This window comes from Neltuma alba, unplaced genomic scaffold (genome assembly GCF_004799145.2).
Source record: "Neltuma alba isolate B1F8T4 unplaced genomic scaffold, ASM479914v2 tig00012279_pilon, whole genome shotgun sequence".
NCBI lineage: Eukaryota > Viridiplantae > Streptophyta > Magnoliopsida > Fabales > Fabaceae > Neltuma > Neltuma alba.
In genome coordinates, this window is record NW_021636800.1 from 1 (window position 1) to 22,595 (window position 22,595).

At 32.5% G+C, this 22,595-nt stretch overlaps 2 protein-coding genes across 5 annotated transcripts; one reads left to right on the top strand and one right to left on the bottom strand.

Moving 5' to 3' along the window:
• The first annotated feature begins 35 nt into the window (after positions 1 to 35).
• LOC114725790 (methionine aminopeptidase 1B, chloroplastic) lies at positions 36 to 4,769 on the top strand. Of its 4 annotated transcripts, none has more exons than XR_003738446.1 (8): positions 44 to 795; positions 880 to 921; positions 1,349 to 1,420; positions 1,518 to 1,597; positions 2,206 to 2,303; positions 2,789 to 2,836; positions 4,273 to 4,559; positions 4,668 to 4,769. XR_003738446.1 is itself a non-coding variant. In XM_028912354.1 (7 exons), exons 1-6 carry the CDS (start codon positions 676 to 678, stop codon positions 2,860 to 2,862), a joined length of 486 nt encoding a protein of 161 aa, XP_028768187.1. In that variant the 5' UTR covers positions 36 to 675; the 3' UTR covers positions 2,863 to 2,901; positions 4,273 to 4,353. The 4 variants fall into 4 exon arrangements, 2 of the variants coding, with proteins under 2 accessions (XP_028768187.1, XP_028768186.1); XR_003738447.1 differs by having other exon boundaries at positions 4,688 to 4,769; XM_028912354.1 differs by lacking the exon at positions 4,668 to 4,769 and having other exon boundaries at positions 36 to 795; positions 2,789 to 2,901; positions 4,273 to 4,353.
• A 5,545-nt stretch (positions 4,770 to 10,314) lies between these two features.
• Positions 10,315 to 12,719, bottom strand: LOC114725791 (zinc finger protein WIP6-like). The gene is made up of 4 exons (XM_028912355.1): positions 12,249 to 12,719; positions 11,222 to 11,679; positions 10,822 to 10,868; positions 10,315 to 10,337 (listed from the first exon to the last, which is right to left on the bottom strand). The coding sequence occupies exons 1-4, from the start codon at positions 12,717 to 12,719 to the stop codon at positions 10,315 to 10,317; spliced, it is 999 nt and encodes a 332-aa protein (XP_028768188.1).
• Positions 12,720 to 22,595: the final 9,876 nt, after the last annotated feature.

A 22,595-nucleotide genomic window follows, 5' to 3' on the forward strand; every position in this document is an offset into this window, starting at 1 on the left:
ATATGCTTCCAACCTTCAGCTACTTAAATTCTGAAAATATTGAAGATAGAAGCAAATATAGAATTCTAAGTATGTGTGCGATAGATAAGCGTGGTGGCACAAAGCCATATATTAAATTGGGTTTACTAGATGTGAGTTATCTACTTCACTCTAGCCTCTGTAAGTTAAATACTTTGGTGAAATTTGATGTTTTGAATTTGTTTGACACCATAGAAGATGAGTAGTATATATGTGGCTATGTGCTATTTGGGGGAAAAGGAAAACTTACTGCCAGTGATCTTTACCATTTAATCATCTTTCTAACAAACTTGTTTTTCTAGTCTTACAGAGGTATTCTTTATGATATACAGAGGAATTGGTGAGTCCTCCTAAGTGGATGCTTCTCTTATTCATGTTGAATGGATCCTAGTCCTTGTGTCCTATTCTATTGGATTATTTCATTTTTCATTAAAAAAAAAAAAGAGAGAATGGTTGAGAAGTTGCAACCAATAATGATTGCTTATGTCTGTTATGTAGTGAATGTTATTTGTTTAACTACAAATGTGTCCTTGTAATGTTTTGCCATGATTTCTTGTCATCTCTTCATTGTGCACCACTTTCTCTGTTTGACTTGGACTTGGCTTATATTTTCAGCCTTCTATAACGACAAATGAAATTGATAAAGCAGTGCAACAGATGATAATTGATGCTGGTGCTTATCCCTCACCCCTTGGATATGGTGGATTTCCAAAAAGTGTGTGCACATCTGTTAATGAGTGCATGTGCCATGGAATACCTGATTCCCGGCAGTTACAGGTTTTGCAAGCCTTAATTTCCCTTTTGGCCTCATCCTTAGCATGCATATGATTCATAACTAATTTCAGTTTTCATTATTTGCAGAACGGTGACATTATTAACATTGATGTGACGGTCTATCTGAATGTAAGCTTCTCAGTTTTTATGAGAATTTAGTCAGCATTACTTGAACCCTCAACCTGATTTAAAACAGCTCATTTGTTGACAGTCCTAGCACTTAATGTGGCTTCTTTTTAGTGTTTAGCTCAGTAGTTAAGGAACATTTAAGGAGTCTGTCTCATGCATGTGAAATGGAATTGTAGGGTTTTATTATATGATGCGACGTACTACTATAATAGTTGTTTGAAACTTCGGGCCTGTCTATTGGGTACCATGCTGATTGCAAGATTGCAAATATTCTCTCCTTTTCTTCTTACTCTGAGGTAGATTAAATTCATAAAATACTAAAATAACGCACTTAATTGTATAAGCTGAATGTCTTTCATGGTCTTATGATATAAGCATGCTATTTTTAGTGACCAAATTATCTGATGCGATATTTATTGCGTGTTAGGGATATCATGGAGACACATCAAAGACATTTTTCTGCGGGGATGTAAGTGATGCTATGAGAAAGCTTGTTAAGGTAAGTGTTTGTCAGCTGACGTATGTTGCATTAAGTGGTATCTTATGCAAAGATTTAGGTTATGCATTGACCACACTATTTTGTCCTATGTCGATAGGTAACTGAAGAGTGCATGGAAAGGGGAATAGCTGTTTGCAAGGATGGTGCTCCTTTTAGAAAAATTGGGAAGAGAATCAGGTACATTTGTAGGGTCATTATAAAGACAAACCTACAATGTTCTATATTCGTGAAATTGCCAGCATTTATCTTGCATTGCTTGTGAAATATGTTTCCCATTTATTATTGAAGAACAATGTTGTTTGCCAAGAGAGAGAACCTGTTAACATGACATGTATGGCAATGTGTTCCTTCTCCAATGAGAATTAAGAATAGATAAAGACACTAATTAAACTTCCTGGAGCCATCTTTAATAACACCAAATTCTATTCTGAAGCATTTACCAAGTCCATTACGGACTAGATATGGGGTTGGAGGATAACTAATAGAGGATAACTAAATAAGGCTTTAATAAAATCTATTCCTAATGGAACAGAAATAGCCAGCGGACTAATCTCGAAAATAAAAATACAATGGCACATGAGAACAGAAGATTCTAAAGAAGGCTCTTTGAAGCTACCATTGCCTGCCATCCAGCGCACCTACAGTAGCGCATGTGACACTAGCACCTGCGTAGCTTCTCTCTGCTGTATATCTAGCAGTGAGATGTGTTTCTTTGATCAACTATACAGTTGATTTTTTTTGGGTCATATTTTGAGCTTTTTCCTTACTTTTGAAACATTTCTCAGTGAGCATGCTGAAAAGTATGGCTATGGTGTAGTGGAGCGTTTTGTTGGTCACGGTGTGGGAACGGTTTTTCATTCTGAGCCAATAATTTTTCATCATCGTAAGTGAACTATCATCTGTATCATATTTTTCTCCTGTTGCTTTTACTCTCTTGCAATGGTAGCCTGCCTAACAAACAAATCCTGTTAACTTGCACGTTTGTATCTTGTTTTTCCTACGATTTATGCTAATAACTCTGGTATTCTTAAATTTTTAATAAAGTGTGCTATGAGGGCCTTGGTTATTGGTAAAGCTAATTTGCAACATTTAAGTCGGAAAATCATTTCATTTTCAACATTGATGGGGTCTGATCTTTCCATAGAAAAATTTCTGCTGATCAGTAAAGTTGAAAGGCTGGTAAATTAGCATTTGGCTTGTATTTTAGTAATTGACTTATTTTTTATTTTCTAAGAAATGATATAATCTACAAAAGGACCAAAAACAGCATTTAATATGGCATCCCGTCTGTGTTCTAAAAACTATCTGTCTTAGTTACTAATCTATTATTTTTTAAGGAACTTATATTTTTATTTCATTGCTTGACAGGTAATGACAAGCCTGGGTGTATGGTTGAAGGTCAAACATTTACCATAGGTAAGTCTATGATTATTTTTACCTAGAAACTGAAGTAATCATCTCTAACCGAAGTTATTCCTTTGGTATTGCTCTAATTTATTTCTTAACTATCCTTTCCTTTTAGACCAGTGGTTTTGTTGGGGTTGAGTGATGGCTCTTGTATAGTGTTTTAGATGATGAGTGGGGACTCTGGGCAGGGAATATTTTTTTGTTGAGATTTTCCCCAATATCTGCTCTCTCATTCTTTTCCAGTTCATAGGTAGACCACCAGCGGGAGGGTTCATTCCAGAAACAGAAATGAGGGCTGTTATGGGACAATGGGTTGTTTGGGGCAGTATGCCTTGGACGAATAACAACAGACTGGGGATGGAAATAGTAAAGGATGATTGTATGTGCTGTGAGTGTTCATGTTCACCCCAAACGTAAGTTAGTTGAAAGAGAACAAGTTAGGCAGAATTTCAGTATCTCAAAGAGGTCTTGAATCTTGATTCTCTGGAGGTAGGAGGTTTTTCTTTCTGGTTCTATTCGTTTTTCTTAAGATGCAAACTTCGAATAATGGAGTCATGGCCAAAAACAAAAATAATGAAACAATCGAATGATGGAGCTTAGCTTGGCCATGACATGGAATGTCAAAAATTGTATAAAACTCAACTCTGCTTACCCTATCACTGGAAAGAATGCTTAGCATTAGCACTACTATCTCAAAGCATGTAAGCTGATGAAGACGGGGGCCACAATATGAGAGCAGATACCGCAACACAATAAAATTAAAACCCTTCGCATGCATGCCTCTTGAAATGTCGAATGCCTAATTTTTTAGTGCGCATTAATCCCACTTTTATTCCTTGCTGCCATTTCTGCAGGGGTTCTTTCTTTTTTTCTTATAATTCAATCATCAGAACATTATAGTTATAACTAACTTGACTCCCAAGCATTAGACAGAATCTGAGAAATAAGTTGTTTTATTAACCATTTGTTAATAGTATGTTTTGCTGTAGATTTTAAATATTTTATATTGATCATGATATTGATTCAATGCTATGTCTCTCTATACCTTTCTTATATTTCCATGCACATCTTCTGATTCATGTTCAATTTCTTCATCATCAAGCTCTACACCATAATTTCTGTCATGGTATTTGGTGATCTTTGTCACCTCTTTCCTCACATCCCTTGTGTCATAGCTAGAAATGAGAATCTCAAGCTAACTGATTTGAGACTTCAGTATGAAAGCTTTAAATTCTCAATGGTTTGAATCCTTGTTAGAAGAAGCGATCTCTTGCATATAACGTAGGCATGATAACAAGACACAGGTTGCTTTCTTAACGTATTGAACGAGTTGGGCAGTGCTTGAGTCTCTCATTGTTGCCTCTCAAATTGTCTTAACGTATTGAACGAGTTGGGCAGTGCTTGAATCTCTCATTGTTGCCTCTCAAATTGTCCCTCCACCGCAGAACCTATCCTTACGATGGGAAGCATCGAGTGCATTACATGGCCAGACAATTGGACAACAGTGACTGCTGATGGGAGTCCAGCGGCTCAGTTTGAGCACACAATTTTGATCACTAGGACTGGAGCAGAAATTTTGACTACCTGTTAAATTCTGACAAGATCATGTGATTTTGAATGCTACGTGGGTCATTAATTAATTGTAAATAACTTGCCTCCTTTCTTCCGGTTCTGGTGAGAGCTATATAGGAAGGCTAGGCCAGACCCATGGAGATAGAGACACCACAGAGTAGTGAGTACCATCTTCTCTTGTGCATATGTATACGTATAGATTCATTCAATGTATGAATATTATTGTCTCTGTCAAAAACACAGAGATATCTGAGATGTGATTTTTTAGTTTTACATTTATTGTGTCAGCAAATGCATGAGTTTGCTGCTGCTAAACAGTGGAAACTTGCAATAATGCATTTTGGAGGGTTGCTGATCCTATTTGAGTAGCTCTGCAGAATAGACCTGCGCTGCAGATTATGATGCAGTGGTCAACACATAAATTCTGTTTATGTTGCAAGCTGAGGTCTCATGCACAACACTGGATTTTTAACTCATGCTGGAGATGATAATTTAAGCATTTATGTACTTGCACTTTTTGTATGCAGATTTTGTTAAAACATGTGATGATCTTTGAAAAAGAAAAGAAGAAAAGCTTAATGCAACTCAATAAATATATGAAAGAAAATTGAGAAAGAATGCCCGCAACGCTTTATTCATGCCTTATGAATATTTTCATCCTGTAAATTTTGTATTTAAATATATGGATATTGATTTCAGCTTCACATGTGAATTTTATACAAAATTATTTTACAATGAAAAAAAGTAGGATGGGAAGAATGAAATCATTATTTGCCTCGATGAGAAGACATTGATATCAAATCGAGAACTTTTGTTTCATGTCTTAATTTTATTTTCGTAATTTCCCTTCCTTATGTTTTGTAAATCAAATGTCAAAAATTTTATTTTATTTTATCAGAATGTCAAGTTTCTATCACGTGGACAAATTTATGCATTTTCAAAGTGATATAAAATTGGATATAAATCATATTTTATCAGTTGACATAAAATGTTACTGTTTATATTGGTTGGAAAATTATTTTCCCCAGCAAAAAGAAATTATATATCAAATTTAGACAACATTTGTGCATGCGCATTAAAAGGGATTACTTCTAGGGGAAAATATTCTAAAAGATCGAATTTTTTTAAATGTTGAATGATTGAGTTTTTGAAATTATTTTAAAGGGGTAAGGTCATTTTTTGAAAATAAATAAATAAATAAATTATGATCACCAAAGTATCCTTATTATCTGGATTATAGTTTTGATTTAGTTGTAACTTGTAGTGGTAAATTCTCATATTAAAATTGTAAATTTGTATTCATTGATTCTTAAATATTCATAGTTAAACACATAATTCACGTTCTTTATGTGTATTTAGTACTTAAAGAATTCAAATTTACAATCCCTATTACAAGAATTTACAATTCAGAGTTACAAATTTAATATTTTTTTTAGGTAGATATGGACCATGTCCTTCAAAGTACCAATGGGGATTAAGTCTAGCGGAAAGGGCTAGTCTCTCACAACGTGACGAACCAATGTTCGAATCCTGTACCCACATTTAGTATCCGACAGTGCCTCGAATAGGATTGCCTCCAATAGGAGGATACCTATGCTTTAGCAAAAAACAAATAACATTTTATTTCGTCTATAATTTCCCCTATATACTTCCAGTCTTGAGCCACTATCCAATATTTGATAATTGGTTGTGTGTATGTTAATTTTTTGTATAGTTTTGAAAGTTTGGATAAATTGAGTAATAATAGCATTCTAATCGCATCGATCCAATAATCATTTGCAAAATCATTTATACATATTTACTAATAGAATTATCATCTTAATATGATTTTCGAAGAGTTTTGCAACTCCTTACAATTAATCACTTAAAAAAAGTGCTTTTATGCAAATCAAAACAAAATTTTTCTCATATGTTCATCTTGTATACCGTAAAATTACTTTTAAATATTTCTACAAGTGTTCTTTTAAGCCTTACGATCACCCGATCAAGTTTTCAAATCTATATAAAATTCTAATTAGCCAAATTAAATGTTAAAAACTCACGTACGTCTTTCATTTTATGAACAATAGTACCACCATGACATAATTACGACACTGGTTTGCTGCTGCAGCAACTGAAAAACAACACACTTTCGGTATCACGCGAGGCGATCCAAAGCAAAAAGAAGAGCATAATCAATTATTTTAATTAATCAGATACATAACTTTTTGCATTGCAAAAGTCCTTTTATCTGCAACCAAAAAAAAAAAAAAGTACCTGAGATTCAAAAGCTCGCCGGATAGCAAAGTGGTGGGATCATATAATCTCTTGAACAGATATATATATTTGCGAGGAGAGGACAGTTTAAGTTGAGAAGCTCTGTGAAAGAGTGTACATACATACTCAGAAAACAATTGTAGTAATCATAATAGGGCTACGGGTATTTTTGTCCTAAAAATATTAGCAAGGAGTCATGAGTATTTGAAAATTTTAATGAATTAATATTGGGAGAATTACAATGAGTCCTAATTAAGAAAAATAATTAAAAAACAAGTTTTACAGGTTGTCATTCTCACTATAAGACTTGTTATAATAGGTTGTTGAGGTTGTTATTGGGACCTTTGGGTAATTATTTTTCTTCTGTGGGACTTGGTTATAATTTCCCCATTAATGTTACTCCGGAACTGTTAAAAAGGTAGTCATGTTACTTTTCACGTTAAAAATATTGATGATCAATGTTAATTTTATTAATATTTAATACAATATCGCTTCATTTTTAATGTACTTCGTGAATACTTTTAAGATAAAAACAATTATTAAAACAAATCACTTTATTCAAATGTCTTGGTACTTAGAAAAAGATTGATCAACGATATTGCTGCAGTTATGCCCAATCAACACAAAAACTTGTCAGTCATCTATGAAAAAACAAAATTTATTTGTTGGTTGCATTGTACCATAAGATACAAAATCTTGTTTGTTAATATATGAGACTGACAAGTTTTTCGTAATGTAATGTATGCCAATTTTATAGGCATAGCTTTTGAGGACTTTACGTACAGATATTGCAGTACGACTACATGTTGTGATGATGCACACATTTCAGAATGGCGTATGATCATTAATTAGTTTGTGACCTAATTTTATCTTTATTCACATCCATCACAAGCTAATTAATTACCATCTTTCTCAATATAAGAATTAGGTAATTAATTTTAAAATATTTTAAAAAATTATTTAAGTTAATTATTTGTCATAAATAGATATTGATCTTTTTAAATTATCATCCTCAATTATGAGTATTTAGTAATTAGAATTATCTCTTGATAGGAACTTCTTATAATTAATAGGGATATTTTAAAAATTAAAAAAACAAATTAATGTGAATTAAGGTATATTTGAGATTAAATTTAACTCTCAATTAGCTTTTATATTAACCACAGGAGATATTATTTTTGTGATCTCATGTTTATTGATATTGTAGATTCTCATTTTGGGGTCTATCGACTCCATTATTGCGTTGTTATTTGGACTTTGAATAGCTATTCCATTTAACTAGCTGCAGTATTTGCGTGGCACGAAATCTGCTCTTATAAATGAATTTTATTGTACTACTTCTCATCTTTAATACTACCTCTGATTCTATTTATGAGAGCCAGTTGACTAATTTGAGAATATTAAGGAAAGAAGTTAAAGTTAATTATTTATAATAAATAAATGTTGTCATTCCTAAAATATTATTATTAATCAAGTGTACTGACTAGAACTATTATTGTTAGAAGGACTGTCTTGAAAAAAAAAAATATAAATATGAGAGACAAAGTGAACTATGGTCTTATATTTAGGACCAAAATAAAAGTCAAATAAGGTCTTATATTAAGGACAGGAGGTAGTATAAGGACTAGTTTGAAATTTAATTTAGTTCTAAATGTAAAATCTGAATCCACTTTGTTTTCAATATTAATTTATTTGGCCCTTAAGTAATCGTAGTTCAGGTACTACAGATTAAAAAAGCTATTTTAGTTAGTTATTTGTAATAAGTAAATGTTATCCTTCCTAAAATATTCTTATTAATTATGTGTATTTGAATTATCTATTGATAGTAATTTATTAATATATGTAACTACTATATGAATTAATCATGTGTGTCTAAATTATGCTAATAGTAATTCCTTAATTATTTATAGCCTATTTTTCAAAAACATATATCAAGGCAATAAGGTGGGACACCACGTGATGTGAGAATCTCAAAAAATGCAAACCGTTAACTGTGATATAATACAAACATTGTGTAGGACAAAATACTTTTTGAGTGTATATGTAGACTTTAAATTTGAAGATGCCACTTTATATATAAGTTGAACAATAATATAGAGTATATAAAATGAATTTCAAAATACATAAAAATTTTCGTTATTTAAGCTAAGTGCAGTGCTTCGAATACAGAGCTAAAGATCCACAAGAGAGAAAAGGAAGTGGAATTGCTATATATATCTAACATAAAATTAGGTTCATGGTTTGCTATAGCTTGAGAGAAAGTGAGCCTCAGAGTAAAGATAAGGTTGATGCCATATGACTTAGAAATCACAAGTTCAAATCGTAAAAACAGCCTCTCATTGACAAAGATAAAGCTTCGTATATCTGTGCTCAGACTCCACCTGGTGAGAGCCTTTCGCAATGAACTTTCTAAATATAGGTTAAGGATAAAGCATGGGGCCATGAACAATGAAAACAAAGGAAGATCAATGCAGGGGCATTATTAAGAACAAGCATTATTCATGATAAGTGGCACTACATTCATAAATGATAATGTTGTGGACAATTGGTGCAGCTAATTACATGTGTGTGCTTAGGTTAAAAAAAATACATATTTCAGTTTTTGTTTAAAGACAGTATTTTATTATATATATTTAGCAATTTGGATATGGTCGTTTAATGAGAATAATTTAAAAATAAAATTTCAATTGAGAGTACAAAGGATTGAACCATTAAAAATATGGGGAAATATCTAAGGACTTGAATATTAAAAAATTTAAGTTAAAATATCTTTAAAACCACAATTATTTTCAAATATTAAAGTCATTAAATATTAATTAGGGAATTCATTATTAAATTAAGGATTTCTAGTTCTATATTTGAAAATTTTGCTACTAATTACGTACTCAAAATGGTAATTTCCTTAAAATCCAATTATATCATTTTTTTTTTCTTTTCAAATATAGCAGTAAATTCCTTAGAAATTTACGCAAACTTTATTCTTTAAAGTAGCTAGAGTGCAACATGTACATTTGCTTGGAGCCTAAAATAAGTTGCGTTACGTTATTTATGGCTCTTGTACATTACCTTTCTACAGTTTTGATATGTAATGTTAATAATTCTAATCCCAAATATTATTTAGACTAAAATTTTGAGATCTATATTTTGAAATACAGCTTTCTCTCTTTTTTTTTTAGAATAATCATATGACTTGCGTATATAACAGGGAGGATTGTTATAAAATTTCAAATAAGAAACATAATTATTAAAAAGTCCAAATGATAACAGAACAACTTGCAATGACAAGTTTCAGAATAGTAAATAACAATTGTTTACTTATCATTGAGACTTACTAATAATTATTTTCTTTAATTACTTGGGACCTCACTATAATGTATAATATCTGTGAGGAAAAAGCTATAGGGTAAGAAATTAATTAATTTTCTTTGAAATCCAAGCGTTGAGAGTATAGGTGAAGAAATGAACTCCATGGTCTAAATCAGACAAAATAAATGTTGCAAATAGCTAAACGAAGAAGACATATATAACGGGGACAATTATAATAAAGTCTTAAAAAATTTTCTAATAAATTTTAATGATAAGTGAGCAGTTATTATTAACTAACTTAAAATTGGTCAGCTCATCTTGTCATGAGAATTTTTTATAATTATATTTCTTATTTAAGACTTAATAGAAATTCTCCCTATATAATAAGTAATACAATTAGAATAATAATATAATAAATGATAAAGTTGATAGTAATGAAAATGTGAATGAATGGAGGTGGTGTCTGAAAAGGCAAAAGGCAGCCCTTTGGGTGAAACCCCAAAAACAGCAAAGTAGCAGTGGTCCATCCTTACCCCTCTCTGTCAGTCCCAGTCCTTCTGATCAAACTCTTTTATTACTCTCACTCTTCTCCCTCTCCTTCTTACTCATTCATCCATATCATGTTCTCCCCAAGCCCCTAACCCTAACCCTAATCCCTCTCTCTCTCCTCACTCTCTCTCTATCAACAGTGGAATCTGTGACTGCTCTTGTCTGCATGCATGTCTGCCCCCTTCTCTTATCTGCAGTCACTGAGTACTCTTGACCACCTTCACTATTCCTTCTCTCTCACTCTCTCTCTAATAATAATAATAATAATAAATCGAACTGCCACCTCCGGCATTTAATGCAAAGATCCTCACCTTTCATTTCATTGTTTGTCTCCTTCTCCTCTCTCTCTCTCTCTTCTCTCCCTCTCCCAACAACAGAGACAAACGTACACTCTCCAATTGATTATCCCAAATCTTATTCACCACGAAAAAGAAAAGCTTTAACCAACTCCTACTTCTCCTGCTATGCACCTTTCCTGTTAACCAGAAATCATATCAGACGCACATCCAACGCTTTGTTCTTCTGAATCCTTAATTAGGGTTTCAACCACACATAAACCAGCAGTAGTACCATGATGATATATATTTATATGAAGAAGTAGTACATTAGCGTTTTGATTTCATCACATAATTAAACTGTCTCGAGACTTGGGAGTTTCTCTAACATATGTATCAGAAGTAAATGGATGCATGATTTCCGCTGTAGACGAACACGTCACTGTTATTATCATCGTCTTCTTCCTCGTCTTCGTCTTCGTCGTCGACTTCTTCTTGGTGGTGGTGATCGCGGCTGTCGACGGTGTGAGCAGCGTGGCCGTCGCCGAAGGCCCGTACATGGTCTTTGAGGGATCTCTTGTGCTTGAAATCGGAGCCACAGATACAGAACCAGAGCCTGCCGCAGTTCTTCTCATGAGTCCTCCAATCTCCTCTCACGGCGAACGCCTTGCCGCACTTCCGGCAGCCGAACGGCTTCGCTCCGTGCTTCCGCTTGTAGTGTGTCTGAAGGGTTCTGAAATCCTTCAATGGCCTCGACCTTGGATGCTGGATGTTGTTCCGGCAACCTTCGGCGCAACAATAACATGGAAGTCTCAGAATCGAAGACGCTGGCCTTGCCCCTCTCAGAGATTCTGGGCCTTTCCTATACTGCGATCCATGTCCCCACATATGCATCTGCATTAATAATACAGTTAAGATTGTCGATCCATGTTGTAACACAAACAAATTGATCGAACTCGATGATAGAAAAAACACATGTTAATAAATTTGTGATTATAAAAATATCTAATAATCTCGTTACTTCAAAAACGACTAGTCAAAATGATACTTCCATGGCTAAACTCTAAAAAGCTAGCTCTTTAGAGCCCTGGGACCCCAACATAATTATTTTGTGATTATAAAACAAGAGTGTCTGATAACTTCTTTTGCTGAAAAAGGTAATAATTAATAATAAATTACTCAAAAAATCGCGGGTCAAATCAGCATATCTGAACTCCCAAATTGGCAGGGAAAGCCCCAGTCGAATAAACTGCTTCCAACAAGGATTATATAAAGAACATGAGAAGATCTTTTTTAAGAAAAAGTCGAGATCGATCACTACTTAGGTATAAAATCTTAATCCGGGTCCGTTAATTAACGAGCCAAGTCGACCTTTTACATAGACCAGGAGATGAATTCAAATGTGCCAGTACACTATAATTTTATTTTTGTTTGTTTTGCAAGTTGAATGGAGCAATGATTACCTGCATGTTGTTGAAACGGTTGAAGGTCTTGTTGCAGACAGAGCAAGAGAACTGGGTGGGCCCGATTAGGATCTGAGAAGGAGAAGGAATCCAATACTGACCCGGAACATGACCCGAAGAAGAACTCATTAATGGGTCGGGTTTGCCAGAGCTTGCAGCAGCGTTATTATTAGAGGCAGGAAGGCCGATATGAAGCGCGACGGTGACGCCAACATCAGAGTTAGGGTTTTGGTGGTGATGAAGAAGATGAGGATGATGGTGCAGAGATACGACGTCGTTGGATGAAGAGGATGTGGTAGCAGTAGTGGGGTTCATGAGCTTGGAATAAGTATTATTAGTAAGGTGGTGGTGTTGGCCAGGAGGTCCAAGAGAGAGGGAAATGGAGTGTTCGTCGTCAAGCAGTTGTTCATCAGTAGCTTCCAGACATGTCGACGATAAGTAGGAGAAATTAGAGTACTGATGAGTCTGCATGGTGATCGATGACGATGACGGCGAGTAATTATTCCACGCAGAGACACAGCAGGTAGATAGAGAGAGAGAGAGAGAGAGAGAGAGAGAGAGAGAGTGGAAGTGTGAGAAAGCAAGTGGGGACGATGGAGGCTATAAATAAAGGAGCCTCTTGTGGCTGTGGATTTGTAGAGAGCTTTTAGGAATTTCATTTTCAATATTAACCCTACACCTTAGCTTCTTGTAATGTAGGTTTTACTTGTGTTAATAGTAGTTAGTACATATTATGTCCGGTCCTTAATATAAGATCTTATTTGAGTTTTATTTTGGTCCTAAATATAAGACCTTAATCTATTTTGTCTTTCATATTTATATATTTTTTTTCAAAGTAATCCTTCTAACAATGATAGTTCTAGCCGATATACTTGATTAGTAAGGATATTTTAAGAAAGACAATATTTATTTATTACAAATAACTAACTTAACTTCTTTCCTTAATTTCCTCAAATTAGTCAATTAACTCTTATAATTAGGACCGGATGTAGTATATAGATTCTCAAGCATGCTTATTTGGGTAGGAAAAAAGAAGAGATCTTGGAGAATAGATATTCTCAAAAGCGCTTATCAATCCAGCTTCTCCTCAAACCAAAGTCTTGTATACCTCTCCAAAACATGATTTCTAGTTTATTAATCACTTTTTTTTTTGGGGTGTTCGGATGATTGTGGAGTAGTTTTGCTTGAAATGTGGATAATCATGCACCTTGAGTCAAGTGGCATAATAACTCCCTCTAAATAGGAGATCACAATCCCAATTAGAACTTGAGGCCCTTATTACCTGCCTTTCTCATTCAGAAAAGAAAGAAATAGGAAATGTATAGATTAAAAACCCGTTTATTAGTGAGTATTTAATTATAAAGAGGTTGTTAAAAGGTGAGAAGGGTCATAATAATATATATATATGTACAAGGTACTCCTTGACTCCTATCGATAAGACACTTTCAGTATGTTTAACACATATCAAGAAAAACCTTAAACTATATTAACTCTTCATTAAAATATATAACAACTTTTTAACTTTATCCTTGTTTAATGTATGTACATTTATAAAAATAACTATTTATACTATAATAAATGAATCACAAAATAACACACTTATACTAAAAATTTAATAAAATAACTTATAAATAGGGAAAAAAACCTTCTCTTTTTATCTGTATAAATAAGACCAGAGGTTGGCCTAAAGTGTGAGATGATGATGATGAAGAGATTAGGGTTTATATATGGGTGCGGTGGCAATTGAATGGAGGAATTTGGAAAGGTGTGAGACGGGAGGAGACAAGGGAGCGGCAAAGAAGGAAAAAGGAATGCATTGAATAGCGCACCAAATACTTACAGTACCAAACCCCATCGATCACTACCCCTTCTCTTCTCTTCTCTCCTTCCACCTTTTATTTCATCTTCCTTTGTTTCTCATTTCTTATATAACTACACTGGCCCCACCCTTCGGATATATATACACATATATATTACAGAATAAGTGTGTGTTTGATTCGTCTCTCCCAATTGAAAATGGAATAAAAATCATTTACCATATAAGCTGATCTATGTTTGGATATAAAAACCTAGTAAACAGGAGTTATTTTTCATTCTAACATACGTACATCAGACTTGATTAAGCTAGTTTTTTGAGTTGATCCAAACAAGTACTACAAATTACAGTATCTCTCTCTCTCTCTCTCTCTCTAAAAGGAACTCACAGTCTCTGGGACACACAAACCCAAAAGTGAGAGTGAGCGAGCGATGCATAAGCACAAGTCTCTTTCTCTAATTCAGACAGACACAACAAAAACACAAAGCCACAAGCTGATGAGAGTGAATCATACCATAAAACGTACACAGTAAGTAGACATGGAGAACTGTAGATTGCGAGGCCTCTCCCTCTCTCTGTCTCTCTCTCTCTAACTTTTCTTGCCAAAAGGATTGATGATAGTGATAGTGATGGTGAAAAAGAGAAGTTACCTGCGTTGTGAAAATAATTACGTCTAAAGACACATCTCACACAGTTCCATTATCTCTTTAGGTTTAACTCATGGTTGTCAATGTCATATATATGGATGTCCATGATTTTATATATATATATATATATATATATATGAATGTCTGTGCGTGTGTGTATGTGTATGCACCTGTACGTACCCTGATCATTCAAACTCATAAATATTATTATTATTACTCGTATCTTTTTCCCCTGAACATAATTCATGTTGCTTTCAAAACATGAAAGTGACTGTTGGATAAGTTTTACTTTATTATCTCCACCTTATGTATCAATCCATTTGATTCTTTTTCTCTTTTTGGCCAACATTATACTCTTCCGGTCCTTATTATAATACTTATTTAACTAATTTGATTAGATTAAAGAAGTTAGGTAAGTTAGTTAATTATAAGAAAAGTGACACATTTTTCCTAAAACACCATAATCATTTTTCTTAATACCCCATCTCCTTCTTCTATTTGATTATGATTGAGGAAGTATCCATAGGGGTAATTTAGAGAAAATTAATAAATATGAGAAATGGGTCTTATATTTAGGACCAAAACTAACTCAAGAATTGGGTCTTATATTAAGGACCGGGGGAGTATATCAATATCCATGTAGCTGACTTCACCTAGTAGGATAAGGCTTATTGTTATTGTTGTATATATCAATATCCATTTGATTGAAACAAGACAAATTTTACAGGTTTAATAATATCAAATAATGGTGGACACATTTTAATTTGTTGAAAGCCAATCACCCAATGGCATGCTCTTATATATCAACGAGATCGATGACTTATGTCATTAATTACTTCAAAGAGAATCGCATACACACACACACACATCTCATCTAATGAAAAGATTTAATTTGATGTTGATCATAGAGCCTAAAAATTTTATGCATCTAGCTTTAGTTTTCATTTAAGTATATAGACTATAAATAATGCATACCCTTTTTCACTTGTCATGAGGTTTTTTTTTTTTCATGCTAAACAAGAAAGAGACAAATTAAACACATGGGCCACACTTATGGGCCAGTGGGCCAAGCTCTGATTTGACAGCCCAAACCTAGGATTGTGCCATGCATTATTACTGTTAAATTCTATGGGAAAAATTACAAAGCACACAAAATTAAGTCATAAAAAATGGCGTATACGAGTAGTAATATTACAATCCCTAATCGTATTATAATGTTCGTCTACAAAGATACTTGTGAATCTCATGGAAAATAACAATAGTATGTTGTTATTTGTTATATATTTCGACTGTTTAAATTAAAATTTAGATGATCCAAGTAAATGCAAACTAATTTTAGGTCTAAATAATTCCATCATTTAAGTTATAAAAAAATTAAATGTATTAGATGCATCTTTTAGTGTCATTATTTTCTTATTAATTATTGAGTAAAGTAGCATTCAACACCTTAATGTTATTTTTTTGGTACTTCTAAAACCTAACATTATCCATAAATCATAAATAAAATTAAAGTATTGAATATGATGAAAAAATAACATCTAAAGGTGCTAGATGCATTAAGAAAAGAACATTACAGTGCTGAATTAAATAAAATTAGAATACTAGAAAATATCATGCATGGGAGATGCTACTTTAACCTTAATTATTTTTATTCATATCCCTAGGTTATTGGGTACAAAAGGTTGGCTAGTGATAGCTCTCAAAATAAAGTTAAAAGGGGCTGCATGGTTCACTGTTTTGTTTCTATTTGTGGAAGGGCCTTGATTTGATGTTTCCCTGAAATTTCCAAGCACATGCATGTTGGTCAAGTCTTCCTATATTTATTGGAAATCATGGAATCCTTTGTAGTTAGTACAAATGTACACAACTGCTTTTTTTATTACTATTTATATACATACCTATTACTAATTTAATTTAGATTTAATTATTATTAGGTCTAAATGCAACTAGTTTTCAGATACTACCACAATTTTTTTTGTATAGCTATCACATGTCTTTTCACTTCACTGAACTAAGGAACCTTTACTGATATCAATATATATTTTAATACCCATACAAATAGAAATCACATTTATTCAAATATATGATTGCAATGCAAATGAAAAACATATGTAATTTCAATATGCAAACTAAACATTTATCATTTACTCAAATAAATATTTACTCTCCATCTATTTTTTCAATCTATTATTTAATATTTAACACACAAATTAAGGGGGGGAAACCTAATACGTCACAATTTAAATATACTCTTAATTATTTTCTTGAAAATTATAAACAATATCAAAATCTTAAGAACTATATACAGTTTTATTTAAAAAGAACAAAAATGAGAGGAATATTCAAATATGCACCAAAGAAGCAGTCAAACTCAAACTGGTACGACTGAAAACAGTGAAGTCTCAAACATTAGTTAGTAGTGTCATTTATTCACTGGGAAGATAAATTAAATGACAAGTACTTGGACCACATTAAACGCAGTGACGTAACGGCCTTATAACCGCAGCATCCAAGAGGGGAAAAAAAAAAGGGTCAGATCAAAAACAAAAAAAAAAAAGAGGAAAAAAAGGGGGAACAATTTCCAAGAAATATGATCAAACATTAAACACGTTTATAATTACGTCATATAGTCTACATTCTGAAACTACCATGGATTCTATTAATTAATTAACTAAGTGCTTTTTCCGTACCGTGTCAAATCTTAAAAATAGTAATTTTCTCTCCATCATATGCTTCTGTCGATGCTTAATATAAAAGATATTTAACTAATTTAAACATATTAAAAATTTCAGACAAGTTAACTAATTATAATAATTGTAACGTGATCTCTAAAATGTTCTGTAACATTAGATTATACTTTCTTCGATTCAAAATATAAGCTAAACTTTCTTAAAAAAGTTATTTTTTTTTATAAGATAACATTCACTTTTATCCAAACATTTAATGAGTTTTTTTTCCAATTTTACCGCATATATTCTTTTCTTTTTTTAATTCATTTATTACATCTTTTACCTATTATCTTCATTAATAAGGGTATATTAGGAAAAATAAATATATACCTTACACATTTATTATTTTAAATTGATTTTAATTAGTTTCTTGATAAACATAATAGATAAAGTTTAATTTATATTTTGAAACGGAGAGAGTATAAAGTAATTTGAAAAAATGATAAATATAATAAATTAAGTAAATTAAGATCTTATATTTAAAATCAAATTTAATCTCCAACTGGCTTTTATTTTAAGGATAAGAGGGAGTGTATTTTTATGAATTTTGTATATATTTCATATTAAATATTGATGTTAATAATAAAACTTAAAGTTGAGAGGCTTTCACCATCTTTCGTGAATTAGGTTATGGAAGATAGTAAAAGCGAGTGTAGTCAAGGAAGCAGAGACGACAAAGAAGACAAAGCTTCACAAAGAAACATAACATGAGCTAAGATTGTGTGTGTAATATATATATATATATATATATATATAATTAAAGCCATTGCCATATGAAGTGATGTGCAGAGATCAAAAGGGATTGAAGAACGAAAGAGAAGGGGCATAGAACTAGAGATAGAGACATTGGATTCTAAGAAGGAACTAATAGAAAACACAGAGAGACAGAGAGATATGAATAATAGAGTGATTAAATTACGTAGGTTGCTCTATATATTTGTAGCAAACTGACGTATAAGAAGGACAAGGGTTAAAGGCAGTGTAATATTTGAGAAAGGTATGGGAGAAAACTTGGGAGGAGAAAGCTCGAACGAGTGTTTTCCAAGAATGTTGTAAGTATAAGAAAGGAAATTAAAACTGGTTCAGATCAACAGTGGCATCTGATGCGACTTTGTCTTAGCCGCCATCATTGATCTGTCTCTCATAGACACGGACTCAGTCACCTTTTACTCATTCCTACGCACCTCTCGGATGTATTTATGTTGTCTCTTGCAAATCCTGTCTGGTCAAGATTCATTGTTTGACTCGAAGATCAGAGACGCGAGAGAGAGAGAGAGAGAGAGAGAGAGTTATTTGATGGTTCTAGCTCGAACGTTGTTATAAGGGCTTTGTTGTGTGAAGGAGGAGATTCTTGGGCTACTTAGGAAGATAACAATGGCGATAAAAAGAAAGTGGCTGGATATGGTGTATATATGGGTGAACAAGAATATAACACGATACTTTATTGAGGTTACGTGAATGACTAGAATTTTGAAGGGAAAGATGTTAAGAGAATTTGAATGAAGGCTTTGAAATCCTCTCTGCTCTTTACAACAACAATAACAAGAAAGCCTTGTCCCATTAAATAGGACGGTCATATGGATTGCATAGCGTTGTTGTACGATTTATCAATAACAAAATTTCTAGATAAATTATTCTCTGAAGATCTAACTCAATATTTTTGTGGAGTGTTTTCTTCGGCTTTTCTCTACCTTTTTTCCCACAAGCTTCCACATTGCTTATCCAATTAATGACATTTTTAATCTGTGTCCAAAAACCACTTAAAACAAGGAAAAATCACTCTTAGGTCCCGCATATGAAACAATTCAAACTACAAAAAGATCTCTTGAAATAACTAAAATATTCTAGGTCTCATCTTGTTTGATTATAAATTTAAAGAATTGGACTAAAATGCCCTTGTGCTTAACGCTTAATTGTTTTTCTAATTTAATGATTGCTCGTTTAATAAAGAGTTTGTAACGAGGGCAATTTCGAATAGATGTCTTAATGCCTCTCAAATTTTGTTATTTGCACTTTTTTTTTGTTGATGGAATGTCCTTAACCTCGCGACAGAATCACACACACCCCCCCCCCCAAAAAAAAAAAAAAAAAAGACTTCGAATTCATGGACAAAGATGTAAATTGGGTAGTGGTAATTGGATAAGCGGTGGACTTCGTTAAAATAGGCTACTTTTGGGCCAAATTTGGGCTGAGATCGAAAGCCCAAGACAGCTAAATATATTAAGGGCGCTTTGACCTTCGCCCCTGCAGAGGCCCTCTCAGGCTGTGGCCCCGACTTCTGGAAGAGCGGCGAAATCTCACACTCTCACACACACACACACAGAGACAGAGACAGTTATACTATATAAAAAATAGATGTTGTTTCATAATTCCTTATATATTATGAATTCTCACTAATACTATACATTTCATCTGGTTATATTGATGGAGACTGAAAACATTGTTTAACATGGTTATTTGCAATTATTGTGTAAAAATTATGTGTCAATTTTCCCCTAAAATACACCTTTTTAAACAAGTGCATTATATGTCATAGATAAAAAAAAAAAGTGAGAAAAACTATGAAACTAATTAAGATAATCTAGAAAAAATAATTAATGAGAAAGATAAGAGAAATTGAGATAATATATTTAGGATCAAAACAACTTCTCTAACAAGTTTTTATATATAGCATGGTCAAAGAAAAACAAGATTTATATATATATATATAGGATAGGAAAGAGTTTTTTTTTTTTTTTTTAAATGTTTAGGTAGCAACTTTGGGACCTTTTTCCAGGAAAATGTTTCAAGTGTCTGTAATTGAAGATATACGCACATTCAAAGACGTTGAGTTTACTAGTATTTTTCTTTTTGGTCCTAATTCATACATCTATTACATTTTGTTTTCAAAAATAGTTAATTTAATCTTAAAAAATGTTTAATATTAAAGTTGTGAATTCTCAAAAAAGTTACTAATACTCTTGTAATTTCATACTATTTTTAGAATTGATTTTTTTTTTTTTTACAACTCATGCATCTTTTTATTGGAATCAATTTTGTTGGGAGCACTAAATGTGAACAATTCTTTCAAAAATTTGAATTTGAATTTATTATACTCTAAGGCACTAACCCCTTTCACTAATTTAATTCTGACTGGCAGAAGTGTTCATTTGAAGTTAAAAGCCGTATCACATAAGTGGCGAAATACTGTACATATATAGAGTTATACTATGTGAAACGAAAATTTGTAAGTTGAAATGACTTCAATAACACAAGGTATTGTTATTTTTAATTTTTTTGTCTTTTTGGAATTAATAGATTTTGTTTTGTAATTTTATATATATTATAAATTCTTATTACTAATATATTTCCTCTGATGATAAATATAAAACTTGCTGAACTATTTCATAGAAACTGAAAGATTGATTAAGTTATTTATTTCTAATTATTGTGTAGAAATCATGTGTAATTTTTTTTCTAAAATACCCCCCTTTAAACAATGTACTAAATGCCATAGATTAAAGAGGGAGAAAAACTATGAAATTAATTAAGATAATTAAAAATAATAATAAATGAGAAAGTTAAAAAAATTGAGATAATATATTTAGGGTGAAAACAAATTCTTTAACAAGATTTTATATATAGCATGGTCAAAGGAAAACAGGATTTTACATGTGGCATAGGAAAGATTATATTTTTTATATTTAAGAAAAATAGCATCGGTAGCACCTTTGGGACTTCTTTTCCAGAAAAATGTTTCAATGATTGTCATTGAAGATATATGCACATTCAAAGACGTTGTGTTTTACCATTACTTTTATTTTTTGTCATAATTCACACGTCTATTACATGCTTTGCAAAGAGATTGAACTAACAATCTCACAATTAATACTCCTCCAATCATTAATATAGAACCTATTTAATTATTTTAATTAAATTAAAAAAGTTAGTTAAGTTAGGTAATAATCATAAATATAACATATGTTTTTCAAAATATCCTTGGTTAAACCTTCTTTAAAAAAATATTTTAAATTATTTTATTAAAACTATAAAATGGTAGAATTGATGTATGTGTAGAATTAATGAGTAATAAATACTCACTGACTTTATAAAATATATAGGTATATTATTAATGAATAATAAGTATTATTATAATATTTAATAAGGGTAATTTAGAAAAGAATTGGTAAATATGAAAAATAAGTCCTATAATTAGAACTAAGATCAACCTTTTAATTAGATCATATATTAAAGACTAAAAGAGTAAAATCTTTGAAATTCTTTTTTTTGGAAGTTCTCTATTTTTTTTCCTGTTAAACCCCCAGATTTTTTTTTAAAAAAATAATTTTATTCAAGACAATAAATACAGGGTTAAGGTGCGCTCAGCACTCCAAACTATTTTCCCAGGTGCACCAGTATCGTAAAGTAATTTTCGGTACATCCAATATCCCAAACTAATTAAAACAGTGCATCCATATCCCAGGCTAACAGAAAAATTAAATTTGACCATTACCTTGTTGACTCAGTCGAAGGTTGACAGAAAAATCCTACGTGACGGACACATAGGCGTCTGATATGTATCATTTTGATGAGCTAAGGTGTGCCCAACACTCCGAACTATTTTTTCAGGCACGCCCAGTGTCCTAAAGTAATTTTTTGTGTATCCAGTGTCCCAAACTAATTAAAACGGTGCGTCCATATCCCAGGCTAACAGAAAAGTCTTGTTTGACCGTTACCTTGCTGACTCAGTTGAAGGTTAACCGAAAAATCTCACATGGCGAACACGTAGGTATCTGATGTGTATTATTTTGACTAAAGCTCCCGAGACGAGCCCGATGGCGGTGGGTGTTTTCTCAGGAGGCGATGGCGATGTTGACGGAGTGACCAAGGGGAAGTTTACGTGTTCTACGAGGAGGAAAGCAAATGCAAGTTAGATGAGGAGTTGACAGAGACAGAGACGGAAGTGTGCTGTGACAGCAGTTGCGGTTTCAAATTGGAGTAGTGGAAAAAATGGGATAAAATGTTAAAGACGAGGATGGGATTGAATGGGTGATACATGTACCAGGATTTAAGAGGGTAGATCAATGGTCTTTCTTTCTTTTTTTTAAGTTTAAAAATTGACAAAAGATAAATGTTAGAAGAGGAGGAAATAAATTGAATTTTCAGTCAAAATAAT

What these genes read in the sequence shown, in the direction of transcription:
- LOC114725790 (XM_028912353.1), top strand. Translation starts at nt 676, where the DNA reads ATGATAATTGATGCTGGTGCTTATCCCTCACCCCTTGGATATGGTGGA. An exon ending in ATGTGACGGTCTATCTGAAT is followed by an intron (nt 922 to 1,348) that starts GTAAGCTTCTCA and finishes ATTGCGTGTTAG; the next exon opens with GGATATCATGGAGACACATC. An exon ending in AAAATTGGGAAGAGAATCAG is followed by an intron (nt 1,598 to 2,205) that starts GTACATTTGTAG and finishes AACATTTCTCAG; the next exon opens with TGAGCATGCTGAAAAGTATG.
- LOC114725791 (XM_028912355.1), bottom strand. Translation starts at nt 12,719, where the DNA reads ATGCAGACTCATCAGTACTCTAATTTCTCCTACTTATCGTCGACATGT. An exon ending in ACCGTTTCAACAACATGCAG is followed by an intron (nt 11,680 to 12,248) that starts GTAATCATTGCT and finishes TTATTAATGCAG; the next exon opens with ATGCATATGTGGGGACATGG. An exon ending in GACAAACAATGAAATGAAAG is followed by an intron (nt 10,338 to 10,821) that starts GTGAGGATCTTT and finishes CTTATTATATAG; the next exon opens with GGAGAATTTCTATTAAGTCT.